Here is a 23817-nt window from a genome sequence, read left to right on the forward strand (position 1 = left end):
ACTCTGGGCTATTCTCCCCATCCAGTCTTTCCCGTCTTTTTAAATTTTTATTTTAATTTTTTTGTCCTGTAATTTCTGGGCATACCAAATACAAGTATGAGCTGAGTTGCTGGGGAGGCAATCTTGCAACCCCAGTTTCATCCAGACCCACAATCCATGAGCTCCTCTGGGACGGGAGGGAGGAGGCACTCCAGTGTGAGGAGCAAGCACAGATGCCACACACAGGACTCTGCCTCTGAGTGCCCAGGGCCTGAGGTGTCCCTGTGACCTAGACAGTTGAGAGAGTCCACAATGTCCCAGCGCCAGCTCCTACATGAGGGGCAAGTCCAGGCTTCGAGGCTGCGAAGAGCTCACGGCTGAATCCTTTTGCGGTACAGGTAGGCATTGCTCACCTGGTTCATGATGACCAAGCTGGTGACGACAGGGCAGAGCACAGCCAGGTACCAGACTCCACCAGTGACTGTGGCAGTGAACCAGAGTGAGCACATGCCCAGCAAGAGGCTGGCACTGCCCAGAAGGTAGCCCACTAGCCCAGAAGTGGCATGGTACAGCTTGAGCTTGGACAGGGGCCATCGGGGCAGCAGTTTGGGGTAGAGGAGCCCCACCCCACCTGAGCACTGCAGCCCTGCCCACAGCACAGCAAGCAGCCCTGCCCGCCCATGCCAGGTGGCCAGGTGGGCTTTGCCAAGCTGTTCCTTGTGGAGGATGACAAGGCCCAAGCCCAGCAGCGCACACAGCAGGGCCAGCAGCTGCAGCACCCAGTGGCAGCGGGCTCGGCCTTTCCGAGAGAGGGAGCGCAGCAGCGAGCTCTCAGGAGAGAACACCAGCAGGGCCTCCGTCATCAGGAAAGAGAACTGGGGAGACCGCATGGGAAACGAAGTGAGGATGCTGCCCAGCAGAAGGGAAGAAAGATTGAGGTAACCTAAGCTGCCAGTCAGCCAGATTCCCCTCCATTCTCTCCCCACCGACAAGAGTGTCCATGGGTGGGGCAGGAATGGAGAACTCCCTCTGGGACAACATCTGCCCGAGTAACCCGCAAGAGGTGCCCCCCATAGTCCTCGGGTGCTGTTCTGAAATGACATCTCTTTCCCAGCAAACACAAGGTTTGAGACGTGGCACTTATAAATGATTCACAAGCTTTGTTTCCCTGACACAGGGCGGGATACAATTTCTTGGCAGAGCTGGCCAAGCAGGTGCAGTGTGTCAGGGAAAACGGGGTGCGTCACTGTAAGTTAAGGGATAAAGGGGCGGAAGTAACCCCAAGTGCATTTTCTAAGCTTCCTGCCTGGAGGTGGGTGCACCTCATTTTGTGCTCAGACAAGCCCTACCATTTGCCCTGGGTCTTGAGTACTCTGGTTCCAGTCTGGGATCTATGTGCCACGGGCAGATTCCAACATTCCACATTACCCCCCAGATGTAAGTGACCATAAGGAGGCCACTAGGGCCACCACCCCTCCCTGTGCTCCCTCCCACCCCTACGAGCTGGCCCGGCCCACTACTTACAGCCAGAGACATGAGCGCGGGGTGCCAGGAGAACAGACCTGGAACAGAAGAGGAGGCCTGTAAGGCAGGGGAAGAACCCGGCTGCAACAATAACTGCAGGCTGAGGCCCAAGGGAGCCCCCTCTGCACCAAGCTGACCCCATACCTATCCTCTTCCTGGTCCCTCCGATCAGAGGCCATGCTTTGCCACTCCTCTGGCAGTCCTCCCTCCTGCCCACTGCACTTTGCAAGAGACAGCCAAGTGGAGCACCAAGGCAGGGAAAGGGAGCCGGGTACTCCGCCGGCCAAGCTGGCAGAGCCCCCACACTCATCTACTCCACCCACTTATCCCTCCAGCATCGCACGCACGGCCCTCAGCCACCCATGCCTCTCCCAGGAGTCAGGCCCGAGGTTTCCCATTGCCCCTGCTCCCAGGACAAGTGGCCCTTTCCTCCCCAGAAGTTATAAATTACACTTACTGGAGCCAGGCCTGGCAAGTACTGCCACAAAGATGGTAAAGCCCAGGGCCACAAGATGGGCAGCAGCCCCAGAGGCAGTGCGTAGAGCTCGGTAGATGTGCGACTCGGTCTCCACAGAAAGAGCCATGGTCAACCAGGCCGGCGGCTGTAGCCTGAAAGCATAGGCGCGTAAGCAAGGGTCGCGGATGCCGCGGTCCACTCCTCTCGCTGGAGCAAGTGTTGCAGGGCAGGGATGCCACTCTCCTCCAAGAACCGAAGGTAGAAAGACAGGCACCAGCAATAGTCAAGGACCGGCGGCCTGTCAGCATGTACCTGCATCTGAACTGGCACTGATCACTGGCCCACCTTCCAGGTAGGAAGCGCAAAGCCGTGTAACAGACTACAAATCCCAGAGTGCACCACGCCGTCACCGGGCGGGAGCGCCAGCTAATAGGGCAAGAAGCCCTATGGGAATTGTAGTTCCCAGCTGCGACCAAATTGCAGCCTGATTCCCTTCCCGCACAGCTTCCTCACGTGCCGCAGGCATGTAAGCCCCTCTACGCTAGGAATTCGCCTGCCTCACCCGCAGCGCCGATCGGACGCGGTGGTTTTCTCCTGAGAAAGCGGGATACTCTGGACCCTGCCGCGCGAGCCGCCACCCCGTAGCGGATCCGCTTCACTTCCGGGTGTGATGACTACCCACCGGGACTTCCTGGTCCAACCTCCTCCGTAGCCACGCCTCTGGGCTGCTCTGCGCATGCGCTGTTGAGCAGCCGTCTTCATGGGTGCGAGTGCGCAGGCGTGCTGGACCCAGCGGCCAAGGCCTTGGAGCTGGTGTTCCCGAGGACTCGGTCCCGTTAGCGCCATGAGCAGCGGCTGCCGCATCGAATGCATATTTTTCAGCGAGTTCCATCCCACGCTGGGACCCAAGATCACCTATCAGGTGCCATCGGGCTCGCGGGCTTGGTGGGGAAATAGGGGCGCTCTCCAGAACTCAGTCCGCTGTCTGGAGGCGGCGGATGCCTGTCCCCGCGCTGCACGCAGGCCCGCTCCTCCTTCATTGGCCGAGAATCGTGAACCGAGAGGGTGCTCAGACACAGGTCCCAGCCTCCCGGCGAGAGGGCGCAGACAAACCACATAGACAGTGATGGTGGGAAGCAGGATGCGGGGACCCGAGATGCCAGGTCCCACGGGAGGTGGAGGTGGGTGGTTCATTAGTTTCCCTGGCTGCATAGGGAGGGAGGTGAGCGAGGAGAGTGGGCCAGACAGAGGGAACAGCATGTGCAAAAGCCAGGAGGCAAGTGAGAACATAGCGTGTGCTTGTAAACAAAGGAGTAGCAGGCCTGGGTGGATGGGAGAGGCAGTGCGTTGCGCTCGGCAGATGTGCGACTCGGTCTCCACAGAAAGAGCCCTGGCCAACCAGCTGAAGAGGGCTTAGGTTTGGGGGATTTCCCGTTTACTCGGCCTCGTACCGAGGTCCACTGTTGAGTCCTTTGCCACTTCCCTTCCCAGGTTCCTGAGGACTTCATCTCCCGGGAGCTGTTTGACACGGTCCAGGTGTACATCATCACCAAGCCAGAGCTGCAGAACAAGCTCATCACTGTGTGAGGCCCTAGCTGGGGGGTCCGGGGAGGAGTGGGCAGGCTTGGGAGTGGGAGGAGCCTGACTCTGGCCCCACCTCCCCCCTGTCTAGCACAGCCATGGAGAAGAAACTGATTGGCTGCCCTGTGTGCATCGAGCACAAGAAATACAGCCGCAATGCCCTGCTCTTCAACCTGGGCTTTGTGTGTGACGCCCAGGCCAAGACCTGTGCCCTTGAGCCCATCGTCAAAAAGCTGGCTGGCTACCTGACCACACTGGAGGTCTGCAGCACCTTGGGCTTGGGTGGACGGGCAGGCAGAGTTGGGGAAGGTATTCACATGGCTCCAAAGCCCTCCAGACCTAGGACCCTGCCAGGGCAGGATGCCTGGGAGGTGCCCACCATGCTGTCCGTGCTCCATCCAGCTGGAGAGCAGCTTCGTGTCATCGGAGGAGAGCAAGCAGAAGTTGGTGCCCATCATGACCATTTTGCTGGAGGAGCTCAATGCCTCAGGCCGGTGTACTCTGCCCATCGGTATGGCCCAGCTTCTGCAAGGACAGCGGAGCGGGGAGGAGGGGTGGGAAGGTGACAGGGGAAGGTGAGCCCAGCCAAGGACAAGACTCATGAACAAATTCGTGGCCAGGCAATAGCCATGAGCTGAGTTGATGATGTGCAGGGTCCAGTGTGTGACCGGGCTGGGCTGGGGCTGGGAGGCCAGCCGAGCTCCAGCTGTCCGATGGGCATGCTCCTTCCCCTCTCTGGACCTCCGTCTCTCGTTTTATAAAAGGGGAAGATTGGCCCCACCCAGAGCCACCTCCCTGCCTCAGGGTTGCTGGAGGGTGATGGAGGGCCTCTTGGAAGAGGGGGCGCTGAGAATATGGGTGGGACCCCTGCAGATGAGTCCAACACCATCCACTTGAAGGTGATTGAGCAGCGGCCGGACCCCCCTGTGGTTCAGGAGTATGATGTGCCCGTCTTCACCAAGGACAAGGAGGATTTCTTCAGCTCCCAGTGGGACCTCACCACACAGCAGGTGTGCCAGCCCTCCCTGGGTGTCACCAGCCGAGGCTGGCCTCCTCCTTGGCCTCACCCCACCCCTACTGCCTGCCTGCCCTGCCCAGATCCTGCCCTACATTGATGGCTTCCGCCACGTGCAGAAGATCTCGGCCGAGGCAGATGTGGAGCTCAACCTGGTGCGCATCGCCATCCAGAACCTGCTGTGAGTGGGGCAGTCACACCCAGGAGAGCGCTGTCCGCGGGGCCTGGGGCTGGGGCTGGGTGCGACCCCCCAAAGCTGAGCACAAGCTCTTCTCCCAGGTACTACGGCGTGGTGACCCTGGCGTCCATCCTCCAGGTAGGGGAGTCTGGGTCTGGTTATGCGGGGTGTGGATCATTGGCTGGGCTACACTGGGGCCGTCAGACTTCCAAGCCCCTCGCTCAGGCTCCTGTGCCTCCTGCCACCTCCCCTCCAGTACTCCAACGTGTACTGCCCCACGCCCAAGGTCCAGGACCTGGTGGATGACAAGTCCCTGCAAGAAGAGTGTCTATCCTACGTGACCAAACAAGGTAATGGGGGGCTCTGGGGAGGCCACCTCGGGGAGGGCAGGGCCACCTGGAGAGCTGACCGCGGGCCCCCACAGGACACAAGAGGGCCAGTCTCCGGGATGTGTTCCAGCTGTACTGCAGCCTGAGCCCCGGCACTACCGTGAGAGACCTCATTGGCCGCCACCCCCAGCAGCTGCAGCGTGTTGATGAACGGTCAGAGGAGATCCCCTGGGGCGTGAGGGGTTTGCCTGAAGGCAGACACACCCTCTCTCTCTCTTGGTAGCCCTGGGTTAGAGAGGAAGCAAGAGATTCCCAGTGAGAGAATCATGAGGCACTGCTAGTCCAGGCAGGCTTCCTGGAGGTGGTGGGTTTGGAAGCCAGTCTGCTCACTAAGACAGCACTGAGGGGAGACTGCAGAAAAAGGTTGGCCTGGTGGAAGAAGGCCTGGCCAGGCATCACCCCTCTCCCTCAACCTGCACCCCAGGAAACTGATCCAGTTCGGGCTTATGAAGAACCTCATCCGGAGACTACAGAAGTACCCCGTGCGGGTGTCTCGGGAGGAGCGGAGCCACCCTGCCCGCCTTTACACGGGCTGCCATAGCTACGACGAGATCTGCTGCAAGACAGGTGGGGGCAGGCAGGGTGCTGGGGTGGGGTCAGGCGGGGTAGCCAAGCCCAGGGTGCTGACCTCCCCTCCGCCACCCAGGCATGAGCTACCAGGAGCTGGACGAACGGCTGGAGAATGACCCCAACATCATCATCTGCTGGAAGTGAGGCTGGAGCGGGCTGGACACCTGCCCTACTCTCTCCTGCCAAGCCCTGCCTGGTGCTGAGGGCTAGACCTGCAGCCTCGTCCCTCCTGTCTCGATATTGACTCCCTCCCCCCCCCCCACTTCTGTAAATAAAGAAATAAAGTCATCCCTTTCACCCTCCCTTTACTGGATACCACCTCCGAGCCCGCCCCAGGGAACCCACAGTGAGAAAGAGCCATGGTCCTGGCGCCCTGGAGCGCCACCTGGCGGGCAGAGCCGACAGTGGACAAGCAAATGTGTCCCCTATTTAAAAACAATCAGGAAGTTGTGATAAAGAGAGTGAGTTGGGCCGGGCTGGCGTGGCCCAGTGGATAGAGTGTCAGCCTGCGGACTGAAGGGTCCCGGGTTCCATTCGGGTCAAGGGCACATGCCCGATTCGGGCTCGATCCCCCATGCAGGAGGCAGCGATCCATGCTTCTCTCTCATTGATGTTTCTGTCTCCCTCTCCCTCCCTGAAATGAATGTAAAAGAAAAAAGAGAGTTGGGATGAGCGGGGGCTGCTCTGGATTATTTGGGCCAGGAAGGCCCTGATGGGTGGCTTACCAGCCCTGAAGGAGGACGAGGATTCCAGGCAGAGGGAAGAGCTGCGGAAACCCCAGGCCAGAACCGCCTGGGGATGGGTGGGGAGGCCCGTGGAGCCGGAACCTGGAGGCAGGGGGAGCGGGACGGGAAACAGTCCCGGAAAAGGAGAGGGAGCAGAGCCTGGTGCCGCGAGCGCCGGCGAGCCGCTTTGGACGTGTGTTCTGAGCGCCAGAGGCAGCCATGGAGGCGCCGTCCCGCAACGTCTCCTGTGCACCTTGCAAAGCCCAGGGAAAAGGCTCAGCGGCGGCCACGCGAGGCGGTGCAGCCCGGAGTCAGACGGAGGAAAGTGGGGGGCCCTGCACAGAACTGAGGAGTCCAGCCGAGAGGGCGAGCTGGGTGTGCTCTGCGGGGCAGCTGCGCGAGGCCGGGACCGGGGCGGGCCGACTGGGCATCGGTACGCGGAGAGGCCTAGGCCGGGGTCTGGCACTCGGGAGGCCGGTGCTCCGCAGCCCGTGGTCGGGGAGAAAGCTCGGGAAGTCCGAATAGGGCTGCTGCCCGCCTCCCAGCGGGGGCGGCGGGTGGGGACCTGGCCCCAGCCCCGGGCGGAGGCGGGGCCCGGGCCACACTGCGCAGACTCGAGCTAGCCGTTTCCATGGCGACGAGGCCCAAGCTCCTCAACTGCTTCACAACTGTCGAGTCCCAGACTTGGTCCCCACCAGACCCCCGATCCTGCGGGTAACCGCACCTCAGCGCCGGCTGAACCCCGCCTTTTCCGGCCCCGACATGAGCGACCTGGAGCTGCTGCTGCCGGGGGAGGCTGATATGTTGGTGCGGGGACTTCGCAGCTTCCCGCTGCTCGAGATGGGCTCCGCAAGGTGAGGCAGCTGAGCCCGGGCCAGGCCGAGCCATGGGGTCAGAGCCCTGGAGTGGAGGGAGTTCCGACATTGGAGAGAGGGGTTGCCCGGTGTGGAGGGGCCCCCAGGGGTACGGGTCTTGAGCCCTCTCTGACCCCTCAGGATCAGGTTAGCTTCAGGGGGCTCGGCCCCCACCGCACTCCTACTGCACACATGTGCTCCCAAACACACACACACACCCTCCGGGGCAGGTGGAACCAGCAGCATGAACACCTGGAGAAGCTGAACATGCAGGCCATCCTTGATGCCACGGCCAGCCAGGGCGAGCCCATCCAGGAGCTGCTGGTCACCCATGGGAAGGTATGCTGGGGGCAGGGCAGGGGTTCTGCCTTCCCCCACCCGCCCGCCACTCTGCCCCTCAGGAACACGCTGGTGTCTGTCCTTCCCTCCAGCTGGCACCCCTGCCCTCCCCAAGGAGAAGGAGGAGTGCATCACTCACTTGACTTGCACCCCTGTCCTGCTGGACACGGCCCTGGCATGCCAGGCGGGTGCAGTGTGGGTTGACTAGGGAGATAGTCATGGATCCTAGAACAGCCCCGCCTGCAGAGGAAGGGCCAAAGTTCTAGGGACACGAACCAGGAGTATGGCCCCAGTAGATGACCTGAGATGTCACTTGACAAAAGGGTTCCTCTGCAGGAAAAGGTGCAGCTCCTGGTGTGAGGTGGGGTGGGAAGGGGGCGCTCTGAAGGGCCCTGGCTAAGGGTGAGGCCCAGGCACACAAGAGCCTTGGAAGGACAGGGACAAGGGGAGGGCATGAGCAGGAGGGCAGGCCTAGGAGACACCCGAATGGGGGAGGGGGGACGAAGGCACATACATGTACAGGGAACAAGGCAAGGACCAGTCACAGGAAGCATGGGGGATGTCCCCACAGAGATGTCAAGAGCAGCTAGAAATGAAGGTCAAGGTGCAGGAGAGAGGTCAGAAGGGAACTCGTGGGGCATAGGTGGGTCTGGGGCCCAGGGGAGTCTGAGGAGAGCTGGGCGAGGCCAAGCCAGGGATGGAAGGGTTGCTAGGCCAAGGTCGGCGCCTCGTCCCTGTCCTTGCCCCTCCCCACAAAGATCCCGACGCTGGTGGGGGAGCTGATTGCCGTGGAGATGTGGAAGCAGAAGGTGTTCCCTGTGCTGTGCAAACTGGAGGACTTCAAGCCCCAGAACACCTTCCCCATCTACATGGTGGTGAGCTGACCCGTCCGCGCTCCCCCCGCCCACACCTTCCCCATCTACATGGTGGTGAGCTGGCCCGTCCACGCTCCCCCCGCCCACACCTTCCCCATCTACATGGTGGTGAGCTGGCCCGCCCGCGCTCCCCCCCCACCGCCCCCATCAGCTGCTAGCCCCTCCCCTTGGTCAGCAGCCTGCACCTGTCCTGTGTGTCTGCAGCTGCACCACGAGGCTTCCATCATCAATCTCCTGGAGACCGTGTTCTTCCACAAGGTGAGGCGCTGCCCCGCCTACTGGCTCCTGCCCCGGGCCAGGGCCTCGTTCGTGGCCAGAGGGGCTGTGTCTGGGAGGAGCCATCAGAGAGAATGTCCCCCCTCCACCCCCAGGAGGTGTGTGAGTCAGCAGAGGACACCGTCTTGGACCTGGTGGACTACTGCCACCGCAAACTGACTCTGTTGGTGGCCCGGAGCGGCCGCGGTGAGCCCCCGGAGGAGGAGGCCGAGGACGTCTCTCCCATGAAGGTGGGCTGAGGTTCCCGGGGTTGGAGGAGCTAGACCCTGGCTCCCCGGGCCTAAGCGCCGCGTGCCCCCCAGGAGCTGCAGACGCAGGCTGAGCTGATGGAATTTGAGATCGCACTGAAGGCGCTCTCCGTGCTCCGCTACGTCACTGACTGTGTGGACAGGTGGGCTGCCCTGCGGCCTCGGGCCTCGGTGAAGGGCAGGAGCCTGGACCTGTCACCTCTACTCACCTCCCTCCCCCCGCCCCCCCCTGCCCAGCCTGTCCCTGAGCACCCTGAGCCGCATGCTGAGCACCCACAACCTGCCCTGCCTCCTGGTGGAACTGCTGGAGCACAGTCCCTGGAGCCGGAGGGAAGGAGGTACGGTCCTCCTCCACCTGCTCAAGCCCCAGCTCGGAGCTTCCAGGGTGTCCTCCAGGATTGTGGGTGGGCAGCATGCACACAGGTAGGCGGACTGTGCCCCCCGGCCCACAGAGGGAGTCAGGATGGCTGACCCAGAAGTGGGCCTAGACCCAGGCTCTGCAGCAGGCAGGGCCCACGTGTCCACTACCAAGGACTCATTCTACTCGGGAGCGGTCAGTCCCCTGCCCACGCGGCTGCTCATTCACAGAGCATGCGCTGCCTGCACCCAGAATGCTGCTTCCTCTCCCAGGCAAGCTGCAGCAATTTGAGGGGGGCCGTTGGCAGACAGTGGCCCCCTCAGAGCAGCAAAAGATGAGCAAGTTGGACGGGCAGGTGTGGATCGCCCTGTACAACCTGCTGCTGAGTCCTGAGGCCCGGGCCCGCTACTGCCTCACAGGCTTCGCCAAAGGACAGCTGCTGAAGGTGGGGAACGCCGCCCACGCACCCCACAGCCCAGCTCTGAGCCTACCCCATCCCTGCCGTTCGGTCTGTGCCCACCCACCTCAGCCCCAGTCCTGTTCCTAGACCTTGGGCCTCAGGTAATAGCAACTAGTGGGACATGGGCCCGAAGGCACCCTCAGCCCAGCCCAGCCGACCCTGTTCCTGGACCCGCCGGTCAGCACCATGTCACACTGGCCTCCCCTGGCCCCTGCAGCTTCGGGCCTTCCTCACAGACACTCTGATCGACCAGCTGCCCCACCTGGCGGACCTGCAGGGGTTCCTGGCCCACCTGGCAATGGCCGAGCCCCAGCCCCCCAAGAAGGACCTGGTGTTCGAGCAGGTAGGCACTGGGAGCCCGAGCTCAGGACCCCCGCCCGCTGCCTGCCCCTCCCTGCCACTCCCCACTTCTCCCCCCAGATCCCGGAAATCTGGGAGCGGCTGGAGCGAGAGAACAAAGGCAAGTGGAAGGCCATGGCCAAGCACCAGCTGCAGCACGTGTTCAGCCCCTCGGAGCAGGACCTCCGGCTGCAGGCGCAGAGGTGGGGCTGCAGGGCGGCAGCGTGGGAGGGACGCAGAGGCATGGAGGGGGTCGGGGTGCTCCTGTGCGGCGCCCCCCCTACCACCAGGCCAGCCAGGCCTCCTGACGCTCCTCCCAGGTGGGCTGAGACCTACAGGCTGGATGTGCTGGAGGCGGTGTCTCCGGAGCGGCCCCGCTGTGCCTACTGCAGCGCAGAGGCCTCCAAACGCTGCTCGCGCTGCCAAAATGAGTGGTATTGTTGCAGGTGAGGGCACCCTAGGACGTGGGCCCCTACACCCCTCTCCACACCCACCCCACTCTGCCTCCTCACGGGCCCACTTGCCTGCAGGGAGTGCCAAGTCAAGCACTGGGAGAAGCACCGAAAGGCTTGCGTCCCGGTCGCCCAGGGTGGCAGAGTGAAGTGAAGCGCAGCTGCTGAACCGCCCCCCCCACCACCACCACCCCCGAGCCATGCAACCAGCCAGAGGTGCGCCTGGGCCTCGGGATCGCAGCCTGGGCTCTGCCAGCGCCCGGCCTCCGGGGTGAGGAGAGCAGGCAGCCTGCGGCCCGTCCCCCCAGCCAAGTGCTCCCCGCTTCCTGCCCCACCCAGCGGGCAAGCTCGGGGAGCAGGGGAGGGCGAGGACCGGATGTGGGGACCCTCTTCCTCTCGCTCTGTAAAGCTGGTCTCCAGAAACACCCGTCTCCGTGTGGCCTTTTGCACTCCTCGTCGCGGGGAGGGGAGTTGCTCTGGGGTGCAGGGAGGGCGGGAAGTTGGAGCGAGTGCCCTGCGGTGCCTCCCAACCCCGCCCCACTCCGCCTGCGGGTCCACGCCGCCCCGGGCCCACGTTCCCCTGACGCCGCTCCCCTCGCGCGCTCCCGCCGCTCCGCCTGGGTCTCCGCTCCGCCTGGATCTCCGGGGCGGCGCTGCGTCGGGGCCCGCCCCGGGGCCCGCCCGCCCCGCGAACGCTCGCTGGCTCCCAGAGCCGGCCCGAGCCCGGCCGACCGGGCCATGTCTGAGCCGGAGCTCATTGAGCTGCGGGACCTGGCACCCGCACGACGCGCCGGCCCCGGGCGCACCCGCCTGGAGCGCGCCAACGCGGTGCGCATCTCGCCCGGCACCGCGCGCCACCCAGCCAGACAGCCGGTCCTGGGCCGCGGCCACCGCTTCCAGCCGGCGGGGCCCTCCACGCACACGTGGTGCGACCTCTGCGGGGACTTCATCTGGGGCGTCGTGCGCAAGGGCCTGCAGTGCGCGCGTGAGTAGCGGCCCCAAGAGCTGGCGAGAGCGAAAGGGGTGGTCCAAGGGCAACACAGTTGCTGCGGGTCAAGCCGCGACGCAGGGGGTGGGGGAGGCGGGCGCCCCCGCGGACAGGGCCAATCCTGCACCCATCACATCACGGAAGACAGTGGCCTCGTGTTTTTTATCTGCCACACGCACTGCACCTGCGTCTGGGGCACAGCTGGGCAAGGTAGTTGCCTGTTAATACCAAGGTGCTGAATTCAAGTTGCTTGGCCCTTTTTATTTTTTTATTTTTATTGATTTCAGAGAGGAAGGGTGAGGGAGAGAAACATCAATGATGAGAGAGAATCATTGATCAGCTGCCTCCTGCGCACCCCATATTGGGAATCGAGCTTGCAACCCCGGCTTGTGCCCTGACGAGAATCGAACCATGACCTCCTGGTTCATCAGTGGATGCTCAACCACGGAACCACACCAGCCGGCCCCTTGGCCCTTTTTGAGAAAGGCTTTGTGCCTACCAGTCTCTTAAGTCCATGTTCCCAGGCCTGCCCCTTCCCAGAGTCATTCACCACGTTTCCTCCCAGGATCACTGGGGCGATAGGCATTTGCCCACCTATGGAAAGGGGGCCTGGGAAAAGGTGGAACCTGGGGTGGGCCCCCTGAAGCAGGGATTTTGTTGTCTTCATATAGCAAATTCGTATCACAGGCCGAGTCAAACAGGTGCTAAAACATGAAAGACAGTCACCACACACCTGTGGTCCTCTGCCCTGCCTGGTCCCAGCGGCAAGCAGAGGTGGCTCTCCTACTGGCTGCACACCAGCCAGAATCACGGGGATGCTGTTACAGCCCTCCAAACCCGTGCCTGGACCCCACCTCACACCCGTTGAACCCATCACTGGGAGTGTATCAGCGATTTTTAAAACATCTTTCTAATGTGCAGCCTGGGTGGCAAAGCACTGCTCTGGCCCATTTAAGAACTTCAGGAAGATGCCCAGGCCTGTCTGTGCATGGAGACCCTCCCAGCCGGCACAGGAGTCTGTCCTGAAGTCAGCTGGGAGCAGACAGGGAGGCATGACAGAATACAAAGCGTGAACAAGGGCTGGGGCGTTGCAGTGTTCCCGAGAAAAAAGTGCCCCTGGAAATTAAACACAGGACAACTTGGGCACGTGTCAGAGGCAGAAACAAGGCTGGAGTCGACGACATGACGGGTTGGGGGGTTTTGCCTCCAACAGCTGGGAGAACAGTAGCCATTTCTGCTGAGACAAGGAGTTCTGGTGAGGGGTGGGTGAGCTGGAAGAAAAGTTGGGGCTTGGCCATGTTGGTTGAAATGTGACATCCAAGTGAAGGTGCTGACACGTAGGACTTGACCTGAGTGGGGAGCGGGCGAGGGAAGCCTTGGGTCTGGGTGGGTTGAGTGTACACAGCGCAGGGCAGTGACATTCTACCCTCACATCTGGGTGTTGACCAAAGGAGCTGCGGGGAAGTAGAACACGGGGTCGTGGGGGCCCCTGGGAACCGAGGGGAGCAGCATCCCCTGCTAGGGAGGGGAGGGTGGAGAGGGGACGGCGGGGTTGGGCAACCCCTGGGCTGCTGAGGACCCGCCAGGGCGGTTCCTGGAGGCGGGTGAAGGCAGGAAGGCGTGCAAGTGGGTCAGAGCTGATGTTGTGGTCTGGGGAGTAGACAGGTGACAACTAGAGGGGACTTGGGTTAGGACGTTGCTGCGTCTCCCTTCAAGGGCGGACGTTCTGCGCTAGAGCTCCCACTGCAGAGCAGGCCGGTCCCTAACCGCCGCGGCCTCCGCCCTCCGCCGCCGGGACCAGCCCTGAGGCCGGGTAGCCGCGGGCGGTAACGGCCTCCACCCTGCGGCTTCTCTCCCGTCCTCTCCGCAGACTGCAAGTTCACCTGCCACTACCGCTGCCGCGCGCTCGTCTGCCTGGACTGCTGCGGGCCGCGGGACCTGGGCTGGGAGCCGGCGCTCGAGCGGGACACCAACGTGGTGAGTGGGGGCCGGGCGCGCGGGGGGGGCCGGGACGCGCGGGCGAGCGGGCCCCACCGCAGGCGGCCGAGGGCTGGCCCCGCCGCGCGATTTCCCCGCGGTAGAGTGGAGAACAGGCGCGGGCTCGAAGGGGCGCGGGAGGGCTGCCTCCGCGCGGACCACCCCGCCGCCCAGCTGGGTGCCTGCGCCATTTCCGCGCCTTCCCGCCACCGCATCCGGTCCCGCGGCCACGCTGGAGCACATGCGCACTCGCGCCCACGCGCCGCCTGGTCCCCCCGGGAAGTGAGACCCGCGGCGGAGTCGAGCGGAGCTGCCTGGGCCATGAGATCATTCCCGGGGGCGGGGCGCTCGTGGCCCCGCCCCCTGAGAGTTCCTCCTCCAATGAGAGGAGAGCGAGGCCGACGCCGCTGGCCATTCGCACCGGTAACGGTTGCCGCGCGGACACGGGGCGGCGCAGGCGCACACGGACGCACGCGCGCTCGGGGCGGTGGTTGGAGGCTCCGGGAGGGCGGCTCGGTGGGCTGCCGGCGGCGGGCGCGGCGATGGGCGAGGCGGACGCGGGGACGCCCTCCTTCGAGATGACCTGGAGCAGCACGACGAGCAGCGGCTACTGCAGCCAGGAGGACTCGGACTCGGAGCTGGAGCAGTACTTCACGGCGCGCACCTCGCTGGGGCGCCGGCCGCGCCGGGACCAGGTGGGGGCCGAGGCGGCGGGCGGCGGGCCGGGGCGATCGCGGGACCCCGCCCCTGCCCGGTAAGTTTTCGTGGGCAGCCCCGCGCTCCCGTCAGCGTGGATCCCGGCCCGGCCCGGGGCAGCCGGTGGAACCGTGTGCCGGGCTCTCAGCGCGTGGGTCCCGGCAGCCGAGGCCTTGCCCCGTCACAGACCGGTCCAACCAGGGGGAGCAGCTACGTGGCGTGGGGCAGACCAGGGACGGGCACGGTCCGCCTATGACTAAGGCGCGGCGCAGGCCGGACTAGACCTCGGTTTCCGCGTTCGGGCTCACCCACCCGCCCTGGGAAGGAACCAGGAGGAAGTGGCGAGGGAGGAGTCTTCGCCGGGAATTGAGAAGTGTTCTTAGGGGAGAGGGCAGGCGTGGTGTGCGCCCTCCATTGCACTCCCGGATGGAGCTGAGTCTCCACCTCTGGCGGGTCCTGGCCTGTCGCAGCTGCTGGATTGTGGAGGGTTCTGAGCCCCTCTCCCGGGTGCACGCGCAGTGCGCCCTGGGGGGCGCATACACTGAAGGTGGAGCGGACCAGCAGATCCGAGATTGGGGATGCGGGGGAGGAAGCCTTGTTTGGGACCCTAAGCATCCGGGCACTTTATCCACAGAGGTGGGGAAGGCCAGATTGTAAAGTCGCTGGGAGGGGGGCCCTAACCCAGGATATAAGGGAGTCTCCTGGTGTCCCCCGCCTTGGAGACCTCTGTGCCGTGAGTGTGACCGCCAGGCTCAGATAACTAGCTGCTGGGGAGCTGGTCACCCCTGGCCAGAGCATGGGGAAGAGAGATGGGACTACGAAGCGCAGGACCCTACAGCCATGGAGGCGAATCCTCACATGAGTCAAGAGAAGGGGTGTGGATCGTGCTTTAGATGAAGACTGGACCTCAGGAGCTCAGCCCGGAGCTCCGTGCAAGCTCCGAGGGTGGATCCCTGAAACTCTCCCTGTCACTCGGGCCTGAGCTCTTTTCCATTGTGGAAAGGCGAGAAAACCACAAGACGCTACCCACTGACCCAGAGCGGGGGCGTCCCCGGTTGTATGTAGAATCAGACCGTCGGTCACCATGGACAGTGGCAGTTGGCAAGCCGGTTCTGTGCTCCAGACGGAGATGCCCTGATCCTGCTGGGCATCCCTCTGGGATGGCCCTTGGAATCCCCTTCACCAGGCAGCTTGGAAACGCAAAAAGAAACCCTTCCTCCTCTCCAACCCGTGGGAGGCACGGTGCCTCCTGCCCAAGGCCCTTGTTTTAGGAGTAACTCTACTGAGGGAGGGTCACCCGGAGAAGGAAAGGGGCTGGAACGGAGCCACTGCCTCCCAGTCCAGGGCCCTGACTTACTCGGGAAGGGAACAGGAAGGAGCAAGTTCTCTCATTCCCAGGCTGGAGCTCAGAACCAGCCAAAGGCAGGGGAATAAGATAGTGCCGTCCCTGTGCCCACCCTGTTCTGTGACCAGAATTCTCTTCCTTCCTGCCCTGGCACTAGAGTCCGCTCAGCTTTCCTCCTGCCCCTAGCAGCCCTCTCATCCTGGCGCTCCTCGCTGAGGCATTCCTCTCGGTCCCAGGCCCTCTCCTTGGGCCTGAATAACATACCCACCCTTTATTCCCAGCCTCCAGCCCTCCTTTACCTCAACCCAGATTCCCCATTTTCCAGGGCCCACACATTTGTTCTTACCAGCCTTAGGGGCCTCCCGCTGTCCCCAAGGCTCGTGCTGAAGTTGTCACTTCTCGATGCGCTCCTCTCTCCACAAGACCTTGGGAGCTCGGGGAAGCAAACAGACTTCAGTTCCCTCCTCTCCCAGGACCTTTCTCCTGGAGAGCCCACCCTACCCTCAGCACCGCCCTGCTCTGCTGGACAGCAGCGAGTCCGGGCGCAGAGCACACAGCGACAGGCTGACTCCACCTGCGTCCTCGCCTGTCTTCCCAGTCCGTCCCCATCAGCTGGTTTCAGCTTAGGGGCCGAAGCACAGCCCGGGCACAGTTATTCTGTAAGAGGCCTTCTGGTGGGAACTCCCTGGGGACTGGGGACAAGGCATTAGTCAGCCATGATCTCAGCTGGTCTCTGACACTCCCACTCCTATTAGGGCCTGTCTGACATCACCCGGAAAGGAAGTGAGGCTGATGCAATGGGACCAAGGCAGTTGGTAGGAGAAAGTTTATTCAGTGCCCGACTGCCCAGGTCCATACTCCACCTTTCCGATAAGGATCCAAGTCCTGGAGGAGTGGGGGAGGGGCCGAATGGTGGCGCTGCCTCTTTGCACTAAACATCCAACAGCAGGAAGGAGGTGCAGAAACCTACCTGCTTGTGGGCAGGCTCCAGCAGGAGGCAGACTTGGAACCTGGCCTGCAGCTACCTTTTGTGCAGCTTGGGTCAAGCTCAAATGGCATGTCACAGTGGTTTCCTCCCTAGATCTCAGACGTGCGGCTGGCCCCAGGCCCTCTGCCAAGGGTTGCTAATGTTTTAGAGGTTCCCCTCCCCTCTACCCACTGGTGGCTGGGCTCCTGCTGTGCCACCAGCCCTCACACTTCTCACCATGCAGTGGGTCAGGGCCCTTTGCCAGGGTGAGGGGCAAAGTGGGCTTCCTTCTGCAGGACACACACAGGCCCACCTAAAGTGCTGGCACCGGGCTGTGCCGCTGCAGTAGTTTTACTGTGAGTGAGAGTCCTTTCCAATGTCCCTTTCTCTTCCTGGCCCCGGGCTTTGTGCTTCAGTGCCTTGGTTTTAAGGTGCCCTTAGGGTCTCACCTGGACTGTCGCAGTCGGGGAGGAGAGCAGCCTTTGCTGTCTCCACCCCTGGCATGCAGAGCCCGGAGCAGTGATGGGTTCTCTCATCAGGCCCACACGTTGTCAGTTTCCAAAGGCTACGCCAGAGGCCGCTTCTCAGAGCGGCCCCCCCAGGGCTCACCTCTGTGCTATGGCATGCCTTGCCGCATGAGATGGCCCCTTAAGAGTCCATGCTGGCCCATCTTTCAGGACGAGCCCGTGCAGTGGGAGACACCTGACCTTTCTCAGGCTGAGATTGAGCAGAAGATCAAGGAGTACAACGGCCAGATCAACAGCAACCTCTTCATGAGCCTGGTGAGCTGACAGCCTGGAAGGGGTGCGGGGAGGGGCAGGGGCCCAGCTGTGGGCCCGATGTCTGAAGGGTCGCAGCTGAGGGACGGTTGGGCGGGCCCAGCAGAGATTGGTGCACATCCAGCCTGGCCCCGTGCGGACTGGCAGTGCCCAGATCTGTCCCTTCTCACCTGGAAGCCAGTCATGGTTCGGTTTCTCTTCAGAACAAGGACGGCTCCTACACAGGCTTCATCAAGGTGCAGCTGAAGCTGGTGCGCCCTGTCTCCGTGCCTGCCAGCAAGAAGCCTCCCACCTTGCAGGACGCCCGGCGGGGCCCAGGGCGGAGCACAGCCGTGAGGCGCCGCACCTCCTTCTACCTGCCCAAGGATGCTGTCAAGCACCTGCACGTGTTGTCACGCACGCGGGCACGCGAGGTCATCGAGGCCCTGCTGCGCAAGTTCTTGGTGGTGGATGACCCCCGCAAGTTCGCACTCTTTGAGCGGGCTGAGCGCCACGGCCAAGGTGGGCTCCCACCTCCCCCCCTGGGCGGTGTATGTGCGTGCAGCTGTGCGGCAGGGCTGCGGGGCCGGGCCTGACTAATCACTCCCCCTGCTGACCTCAGTGTACCTCCGGAAGCTGTCGGATGATGAGCAGCCCCTGCGGCTACGACTCCTTGCGGGGCCCAATGAAAAGGCCCTGAGCTTCGTGCTGAAGGAGAATGACTCTGGGGAGGTGAACGTGAGTACACAGCCTCCTTCATTCTGGGTTGTCACTAGGCAGGGCTGAGGGTTGCAGCTACAGTAAGGCTCGGAGGAGGAGGAGGAGGAGGAGGAGGAGGAGGGTGACGGACAAGCCACGCTTCTCCAGGAGTGTGTGAGCCTGTGGCCGAGTGAAGGCTTCCTGGCCGTTCGTGCCAAGTCTGGGCGTCTCCGACGCCTTGGTGCTCTGCTCTCTCCCGTCGTGGAGTCCTCGGGAGACGCAGGAGTCCATCTCACGCTGTGGTGATCCCAGGCCATATCGCAGCCACACAGGTGGCCCCAGGACGTCCTGGGCTTCCCTCCAGACGTGAGGACTTTTCACCTGGGAGCTTTCTGGTTCCAATGTGTTGGGCCCATGAAGTGGGATTAGACTCCAAGAGTGTGAGCATGACCTGTCTGTGGTGACTGGGAACATCTGGTTTGGTTACCTGTCTCGAGGTGACTGCCTACTTGGTGGGACCCGTCTTCTAGACAGACTTGGTGGGAACCCTAGCACAGACCATTCAGGCAAGAACCTGATCAGAAAGCCTCAGGTGTGACCATGATGCTCTGGTCTTCTCTGGAGAGGCCTGCTGGTTTGGCCATGCCTGCTGCAGCCTTTGCCACCCCTCCTCCCTGCAGTGGGATGCCTTCAGCATGCCTGAGCTCCACAACTTCCTGCGCATCCTACAGCGGGAGGAAGAGGAACACCTCCGCCAGATCCTGCAGAAGTACTCCTGTTGCCGCCAGAAGATCCAGGAGGCCCTGCATGCCTGCCCCCTGGGGTGACCTCTTATCCCCCTGGGTGGAAGGAGGAGCGTAGGCAGCACAGAGGGTGTGCCGTGTGAGTGTGACAGGGCCTGTCTGGCCTGAGGAATGAGTGTGCATGGAGGCCCTCATCTGGCTGGCGGAATGAACCCAGAGAGCAGCAAAGGAGCGGGCCCCCAGTGTCCACCCGTGGGTGTAGCAGAGCATGGCTCTGCACCCTCTGCCCTTCGTGTCCTGAGTCATGGTGGACAGGGTTACAGCAAGGGTAGAGCAGACAGAAGTCTCCTTAATTTGTGTCTCAGATACGAGAATCTTGGAGACCCAACCAACAGAATCAGGTCTTGTTTGCAGGGATGAGGACCCTCAGCTATGGGGAAGGGATGTATGTCTGGGATGGGGTCTCAGGACCAATAGTGGGTGCTGAAGACCAGGCAGGCATCGAGAAAGAATGCAGGTTTCCCTCTGCAGTGCCCTGGGCTCTGGCACACCCTGGTGTCCGCGCACTGCTGCCACTGCAGCAACAGTGCCTCAGTGCACCTCCAAGGAGGAGGACCTGGGCTGGGGTCTGTGGGCACTGGCTCAGGTCCATGCCTTGTTTGCCAATCAAAGCCAGGGTCTTACTTGGGGTATTTTTCATGATGTGTGTGAATGCATATTTTGTGGCCTCAGCTGAATGCCTCCTGTGGGGAAAGGGGTGGGAATGACAGTCATCATCAGGGCCTGGGGCTTGGGAAAACTTGGCTGAATAAAGATTCAAGACTCTCCCGCTTTTGCACTCTATATGGGCCACGGCCCCAGTTGCTCTTCATGCCAGTGGCTGCCCAAGGTGATGGACAGGCTCACCGAACAGCTTTTCAAGGTCACTGTGGGACCAATTTGAAGGATTTGGGTACAGATATGTAAGTCCTCTCGGCACCCTGGGGCTCAGGTCTTGTTTTGGGCAAGATCATCAGCTGCAGCCAGCGCTCAGGGGAACCCCACACCCCAGAGCAGAGCTGTGGGAGCCGCTCTGGACGCTGTTCATGGCCCCTGAGGCACGGCCGGCCGTTACGCCCTGCCTTCCTGAAGCGAACCTTCTGCTGGTTCGGGGAGGACACTGGGTTTGACTTCTCAGGCCTCGATGTGGCGCTATGACGAGTGGCCAATTCCTCACTTCCCATAGGTTCCGTTTCTCCACCTGCCAGTGGTGATGGCAAAAGGGGAACAGAATGAGGCCGGCCTGGCCCGGGGGTCAAGTCCCACAGAGCCGGTTGAGGGGGACACTGGTGGTCGGGCAGGCCCGCCGTACCTGACCGACGGGGACGGGCACGGGCACGTCGGAGGCACCATACGCGCCAAACAAACGCGCAGGACAAGCCACCGCCTTCCTGAGTGGGAGCTGCCCCGGCTGGAGACCGTGGCCTGCCGGGACCTGACGTCTCGCGGTGCATGCTGGGATGCCTGGTGTCTGGGGGCGGCTATTGGTCTCGCTCTGCGGATCGACGGGAGCAACAGCCAATCAGGGGGCAGCATGAGGGACAGGCGGAAGCGGAAATGAGGTTTCCGTGGAGACAGCCGACCCTGCGGAAGACGGCGGCGGCACCTGCGAGCGGAGGCCGGGGCAGGAATGGTGGCGCGGACTGCCCTGTGAGAGCAAAGCGGCCGCGGGGTCCGCCATGCGCCGGCGGCGCTGACATGGGCACCAGCGGCTCCAAAGCTCGGGGGCTGTGGCCCTTCGCCTCGGCGGCGGGGGGCGGCGGCCCGGAGGCGGCGGCCGCGGAGCAGGCTTTGGTGCGTCCGCGAGGCCGAGTCGTGCCCCCCTTCGTATTCACGCGCCGAGGGTAAGGGCGCGGGGTTCCGCCCCGGGGGGGGGGGGGGGACAGGCTGGCGGCCGGGGCCGCGCGTCATAAGTAGCTGCCCCCGCCGTATCCCCTGCGCGGAGCTGGGACGACTCCCAGGTTCAGGCCCCTTGTGGAGCGAGGGAAGGCGGCCGTCTGCTCCTGGAGGCCTGCTGCTCCTAAGATCTCCCTCGGAGAAAAGTGGGCTGAGTTTGTCCCGGGCGGGCAGCCTCACCAGGGAGAACTAAGATCGGGCCCCTGAGACGAAAGGACCTCGTCCTTTCACCCCTTTAAGCCCAGCCAGCAAGTTGAAGGCTCCTAGCCTCCCTCCCCGATTTTCTGAGGGGATGACCCCTCGTTGGCTGTGACGGTTCCCCGCAGTGGGGAGGTTGGACCTCGGAGGGGAGGGGCGGGCGGGGGGAGAAGGCAGGACTGGGCCCTAGTGTTGGGGATGGGGCCCAGGAAGAAAGACCCTCACCCCGACATGTTCTCCAGACCTGGAGCACTGACCTCCCGCTCTCCCCAGGGCTCAGTTCAGCGGGAGCATTAGGCTGAACTGGCCCGGGTGTCCCCGGGGACCGACACTCGGTGATGCTGGAGATGTCGCTGTAGGCACTGGGGCAACCCAACAGTGGCGGTTCGGCTGCACCGGCCACCTGGGGCGGGTGGGCAGGACGCAGCCTTTTTGCTCTTCGGCTCCCTCCCAGCTCGGGCATCTGCTGTCTCAGGCTTTGGCCCTGGGCCAGCGGTGTCTTCTGGACCAACATGCTCAGCCACCACCCTGCCCACTGTTAGTCCTGGTGACGGCCAGGGCCTGATGCTGGCATGGCTGTCCTTGCTGAACAAAGCAGCGATGAGAACTGGCCTTGGCTGCCCGGACAGTGTGCTCTGGTAAAGCCTCTCTTCCTGGGGCTGACAGCGGCACTGGCCGCTGCCCGCTCCTCACCTCCTCGTAGCCCCAGACCCTAAGCAAGAGGCTCTCCGGGCGTGTTACCTTCCTCCCTGTGGAGCTGGCACACTTCCCGGGGCCTGTGGCCTGTGCCAGGACCAGGTGCGAGGCCCCAGCCCAGCCTGTCCCCTCTCCACACAGCTCCATGTTCTATGACGAGGATGGAGATCTCGCTCACGAATTCTACGAGGAGACAGTCGTCACCAAGAACGGGCAGAAGCGGGCCAAGCTGAGGCGGGTGCATAAGAACCTGATTCCTCAGGTGAGGGGCCGGCAGTGGTCATGGGGCCGATGCTGAGTGTGTGAGGCGGACCCGGACGGGGCCTGCGGCCATGGTGGGGCTCTTGGGGGGAGCTGGGAGGAACAGGAAGGCGTCCTGGAGCAGGGGCCCTGAGAGGACCCTCACCCGCCCCTGTTTCCATGGCAGGGCACCGTGAAGCTGGACACCCCCCGCATCCACGTGGATTTCCCTGTGATCCTCTATGAGGTGTGAGCCTGGGGGTTTTCAGGCCTAAGCACCTCCTGCCTCAGCAAGAAACCCTCAGGCTCAAGGTGTGGCTTCCACTGAGGAACCAGGCTGAAGCCACTGTCCTGATTAAACTCCATGGGCCTGGACGCTGCAGCTGTGAGCCGGGCAGTCCTGCAGTGTTGGTTGGGTGCTGGTTTGTCTTCGGATGAGAGGTGGCTGGTAAGGGCTGACAGCGGAGTTACCAGCCTGCCTTCCCCGGCAGTGCCGATAAGGAGCCTGGCAGGGCATATGCTGACCGGGGCTGCCTGGTTCCTGTGCCCTGGCCTGGCCTGCTTGCTTCCAAGCTTGCCTGGGGCCCAACCCTACTGGGGCTACAGCACTTTACAAGTAGGGTCTTTCTTCCAGCCCCTGGGCTGTGGGAGCTGTACACAAGTGGGGACTCCCCTTCCCTCACTTCCTCTACCCGTTCGTTGGAGCATTTCAGCCATTTGCTACCTCGATTCCTCCTCTGTTGGACAGAGGCTGGGGCAACACAAGCCTGATTCTTCATACCTACCTGCCCTGTGTTCCCACCCCCGGACGGAGGGACTGTTTGCTGGCTGTTAACAGGAGGAGGGACTGGTGTGGAGGCTTCTCCCTCTGCCCAGAGCTGGGCTGACCCCTCCCCACTGCAACTAGTTGCCCCTGGAGTCGTCCTTCCCTCCCCGCAGTTGAGAAGGCATAGGACGGGATCAGGAAGGGCTCTGGATGCCGGCGCCCCTACCCCCCTACTCCATGTGATCCCCCTTGCCTTTTGCACCAGCCCCCCCCCCCCCACATTGGGAACACACCACCCTGTGGTGCCAGTAGCTCCGAGCCCACCACCCTGCCCCCTATATGTGCCCCTCCCTCAGGATCAATCCGGGGAAAGTGTTGGAGCCCTGGGTAGGGACAGAGAACAACCATGAAAGGCGTAAGATGTGAAAGTTTGTAAATAGTCTAGTCCATGACATTGTTGGGGCAGAGTCTGATTTCTAGATAGAAATGACTTTTTTTTTTAATTCCTTACTGTCCAAGCTCTGTGCTTCCAGAGTATGGGAAGTGGTGTGGGGAGGGTGGCCCCCAATCTAGGAAGGCAGTTGTGTTATTGGTTCAGTTTCAATAAAATTATTTGTAGACCCTGAAGACAAGAGTGGCATCCTTGGGGCTGTGACACCCAGCATCTAGATCGCCACCTGGGCTCAGTGGGTAGGCCTGGGCCCAAGACGCTGGCCCCCCATCTATAGCAAGGCCAGAGGCAAGCCTGAACCCGGTCTGCAGCCATCCCAGCCATGACCAGGAGGTGGCAGTGTACGCACACAGACCTAACCACAGGATCCCTCAGGATGGAGGCCACTCCTATATTGCTTTCAGTAGATGGTATCCCCGGAATTGAAAGGGCTTGGGAGACTTCCTTAGGGATTGGCCTAACCTGATGTGAGGATGTGACCTCATATAGGTCAGCAGTGCCAGCTGACCCTACATGGAGCCACAGCCTAAACCCTATGGACCTCCAAGGCCCAGCCTTAGGTGGACAGCAGCCAGATGGGTGGCACCACACCCTTGGTCTCCTTCCAGGCTCTGCCTTCCAAGTCCACCTGCCTCCTCCCGGGCTGCCTGTGGACCCCACCAGGAGAGTGGCCTTGGGGCCTCCGTTCCAGCAAAGCTCAGCACCCAGTCCTATTCCCTGCCACCCGCTGTCTGGCCTG

The 23817-nt window shown here is 62.6% G+C and overlaps 5 protein-coding genes across 9 annotated transcripts; 4 read left to right on the forward strand and 1 right to left on the reverse strand.

Annotated features, from left to right (window-relative positions):
• Positions 1–34: 34 nt before the first annotated feature.
• On the reverse strand, positions 35–2471 carry LOC118668447 (cytochrome b561 domain-containing protein 2). 2 transcript variants are annotated; one of them, XM_036333471.1, is made up of 4 exons: positions 2273–2471; positions 1961–2112; positions 1504–1541; positions 35–854 (listed from the first exon to the last, which is right to left on the reverse strand). In XM_036333471.1, the coding sequence occupies exons 2-4, from the start codon at positions 2085–2087 to the stop codon at positions 351–353; spliced, it is 669 nt and encodes a 222-aa protein (XP_036189364.1). In that variant the 5' UTR covers positions 2088–2112; positions 2273–2471; the 3' UTR covers positions 35–350. The 2 variants fall into 2 exon arrangements, with proteins under 2 accessions (XP_036189364.1, XP_036189363.1); XM_036333470.1 differs by lacking the exon at positions 2273–2471 and having other exon boundaries at positions 1961–2118.
• A 181-nt stretch (positions 2472–2652) lies between these two features.
• NPRL2 (NPR2 like, GATOR1 complex subunit) lies at positions 2653–5984 on the forward strand. Its single transcript, XM_036333467.1, has 11 exons — positions 2653–2882; positions 3452–3543; positions 3633–3801; positions 3944–4052; positions 4415–4551; positions 4640–4737; positions 4836–4872; positions 4991–5084; positions 5159–5276; positions 5548–5690; positions 5770–5984. The coding sequence occupies exons 1-11, from the start codon at positions 2721–2723 to the stop codon at positions 5835–5837; spliced, it is 1227 nt and encodes a 408-aa protein (XP_036189360.1). The 5' UTR covers positions 2653–2720; the 3' UTR covers positions 5838–5984.
• Positions 5985–5999: 15 nt separating this feature from the next.
• ZMYND10 (zinc finger MYND-type containing 10) lies at positions 6000–10934 on the forward strand. 4 transcript variants are annotated; one of them, XM_036333465.1, is made up of 12 exons: positions 6119–7272; positions 7503–7611; positions 8370–8486; positions 8691–8744; positions 8858–8992; positions 9065–9153; positions 9248–9348; positions 9641–9813; positions 10046–10171; positions 10249–10370; positions 10488–10613; positions 10698–10934. In XM_036333465.1, the coding sequence occupies exons 1-12, from the start codon at positions 7181–7183 to the stop codon at positions 10771–10773; spliced, it is 1320 nt and encodes a 439-aa protein (XP_036189358.1). In that variant the 5' UTR covers positions 6119–7180; the 3' UTR covers positions 10774–10934. The 4 variants fall into 4 exon arrangements, with proteins under 4 accessions (XP_036189359.1, XP_036189356.1, XP_036189358.1 ...); XM_036333466.1 differs by having other exon boundaries at positions 6000–7272; positions 9788–9813; positions 10249–10613; XM_036333463.1 differs by having other exon boundaries at positions 6001–7272; positions 10249–10613.
• Positions 10935–13761: 2827 nt separating this feature from the next.
• RASSF1 (Ras association domain family member 1) lies at positions 13762–19619 on the forward strand. Its single transcript, XM_036333472.1, is given in 6 exon segments — positions 13762–14310; positions 14313–14338; positions 17270–17374; positions 17575–17872; positions 17973–18088; positions 18730–19619. Coding segments are annotated over 6 exon segments (876 nt in total). The 5' UTR covers positions 13762–14126; the 3' UTR covers positions 18877–19619.
• Positions 19620–20276: 657 nt separating this feature from the next.
• On the forward strand, positions 20277–23254 carry TUSC2 (tumor suppressor 2, mitochondrial calcium regulator). Its single transcript, XM_036333473.1, is given in 4 exon segments — positions 20277–20306; positions 20308–20675; positions 21763–21883; positions 22049–23254. Coding segments are annotated over 4 exon segments (570 nt in total). The 5' UTR covers positions 20277–20291; the 3' UTR covers positions 22115–23254.
• The last annotated feature ends 563 nt before the right edge of the window (positions 23255–23817 follow it).

Source organism: Myotis myotis, unplaced genomic scaffold, assembly GCF_014108235.1.
Source record: "Myotis myotis isolate mMyoMyo1 unplaced genomic scaffold, mMyoMyo1.p scaffold_m19_p_13, whole genome shotgun sequence".
In the NCBI taxonomy this organism is placed as follows: Eukaryota; Metazoa; Chordata; class Mammalia; order Chiroptera; family Vespertilionidae; genus Myotis; species Myotis myotis.

Coding starts and splice junctions, on each gene's coding strand:
- LOC118668447 (XM_036333471.1), bottom strand. CDS start 2,087: ATGGCTCTTTCTGTGGAGACCGAGTCGCACATCTACCGAGCTCTACGC. Junction 1,542..1,960: donor ACTTGCCAGGCCTGGCTCCA/GTAAGTGTAATT, acceptor CTTCTGTTCCAG/GTCTGTTCTCCTGGCACCCC. Junction 855..1,503: donor CCGCGCTCATGTCTCTGGCT/GTAAGTAGTGGG, acceptor CGGTCTCCCCAG/TTCTCTTTCCTGATGACGGA.
- NPRL2 (XM_036333467.1), top strand. CDS start 2,721: ATGGGTGCGAGTGCGCAGGCGTGCTGGACCCAGCGGCCAAGGCCTTGG. Junction 4,053..4,414: donor CCGGTGTACTCTGCCCATCG/GTATGGCCCAGC, acceptor GGACCCCTGCAG/ATGAGTCCAACACCATCCAC. Junction 5,277..5,547: donor CTGCAGCGTGTTGATGAACG/GTCAGAGGAGAT, acceptor CCTGCACCCCAG/GAAACTGATCCAGTTCGGGC.
- ZMYND10 (XM_036333463.1), top strand. CDS start 7,181: ATGAGCGACCTGGAGCTGCTGCTGCCGGGGGAGGCTGATATGTTGGTG. Junction 8,487..8,690: donor CCTTCCCCATCTACATGGTG/GTGAGCTGACCC, acceptor GTGTGTCTGCAG/CTGCACCACGAGGCTTCCAT. Junction 10,172..10,248: donor AGGACCTGGTGTTCGAGCAG/GTAGGCACTGGG, acceptor TTCTCCCCCCAG/ATCCCGGAAATCTGGGAGCG.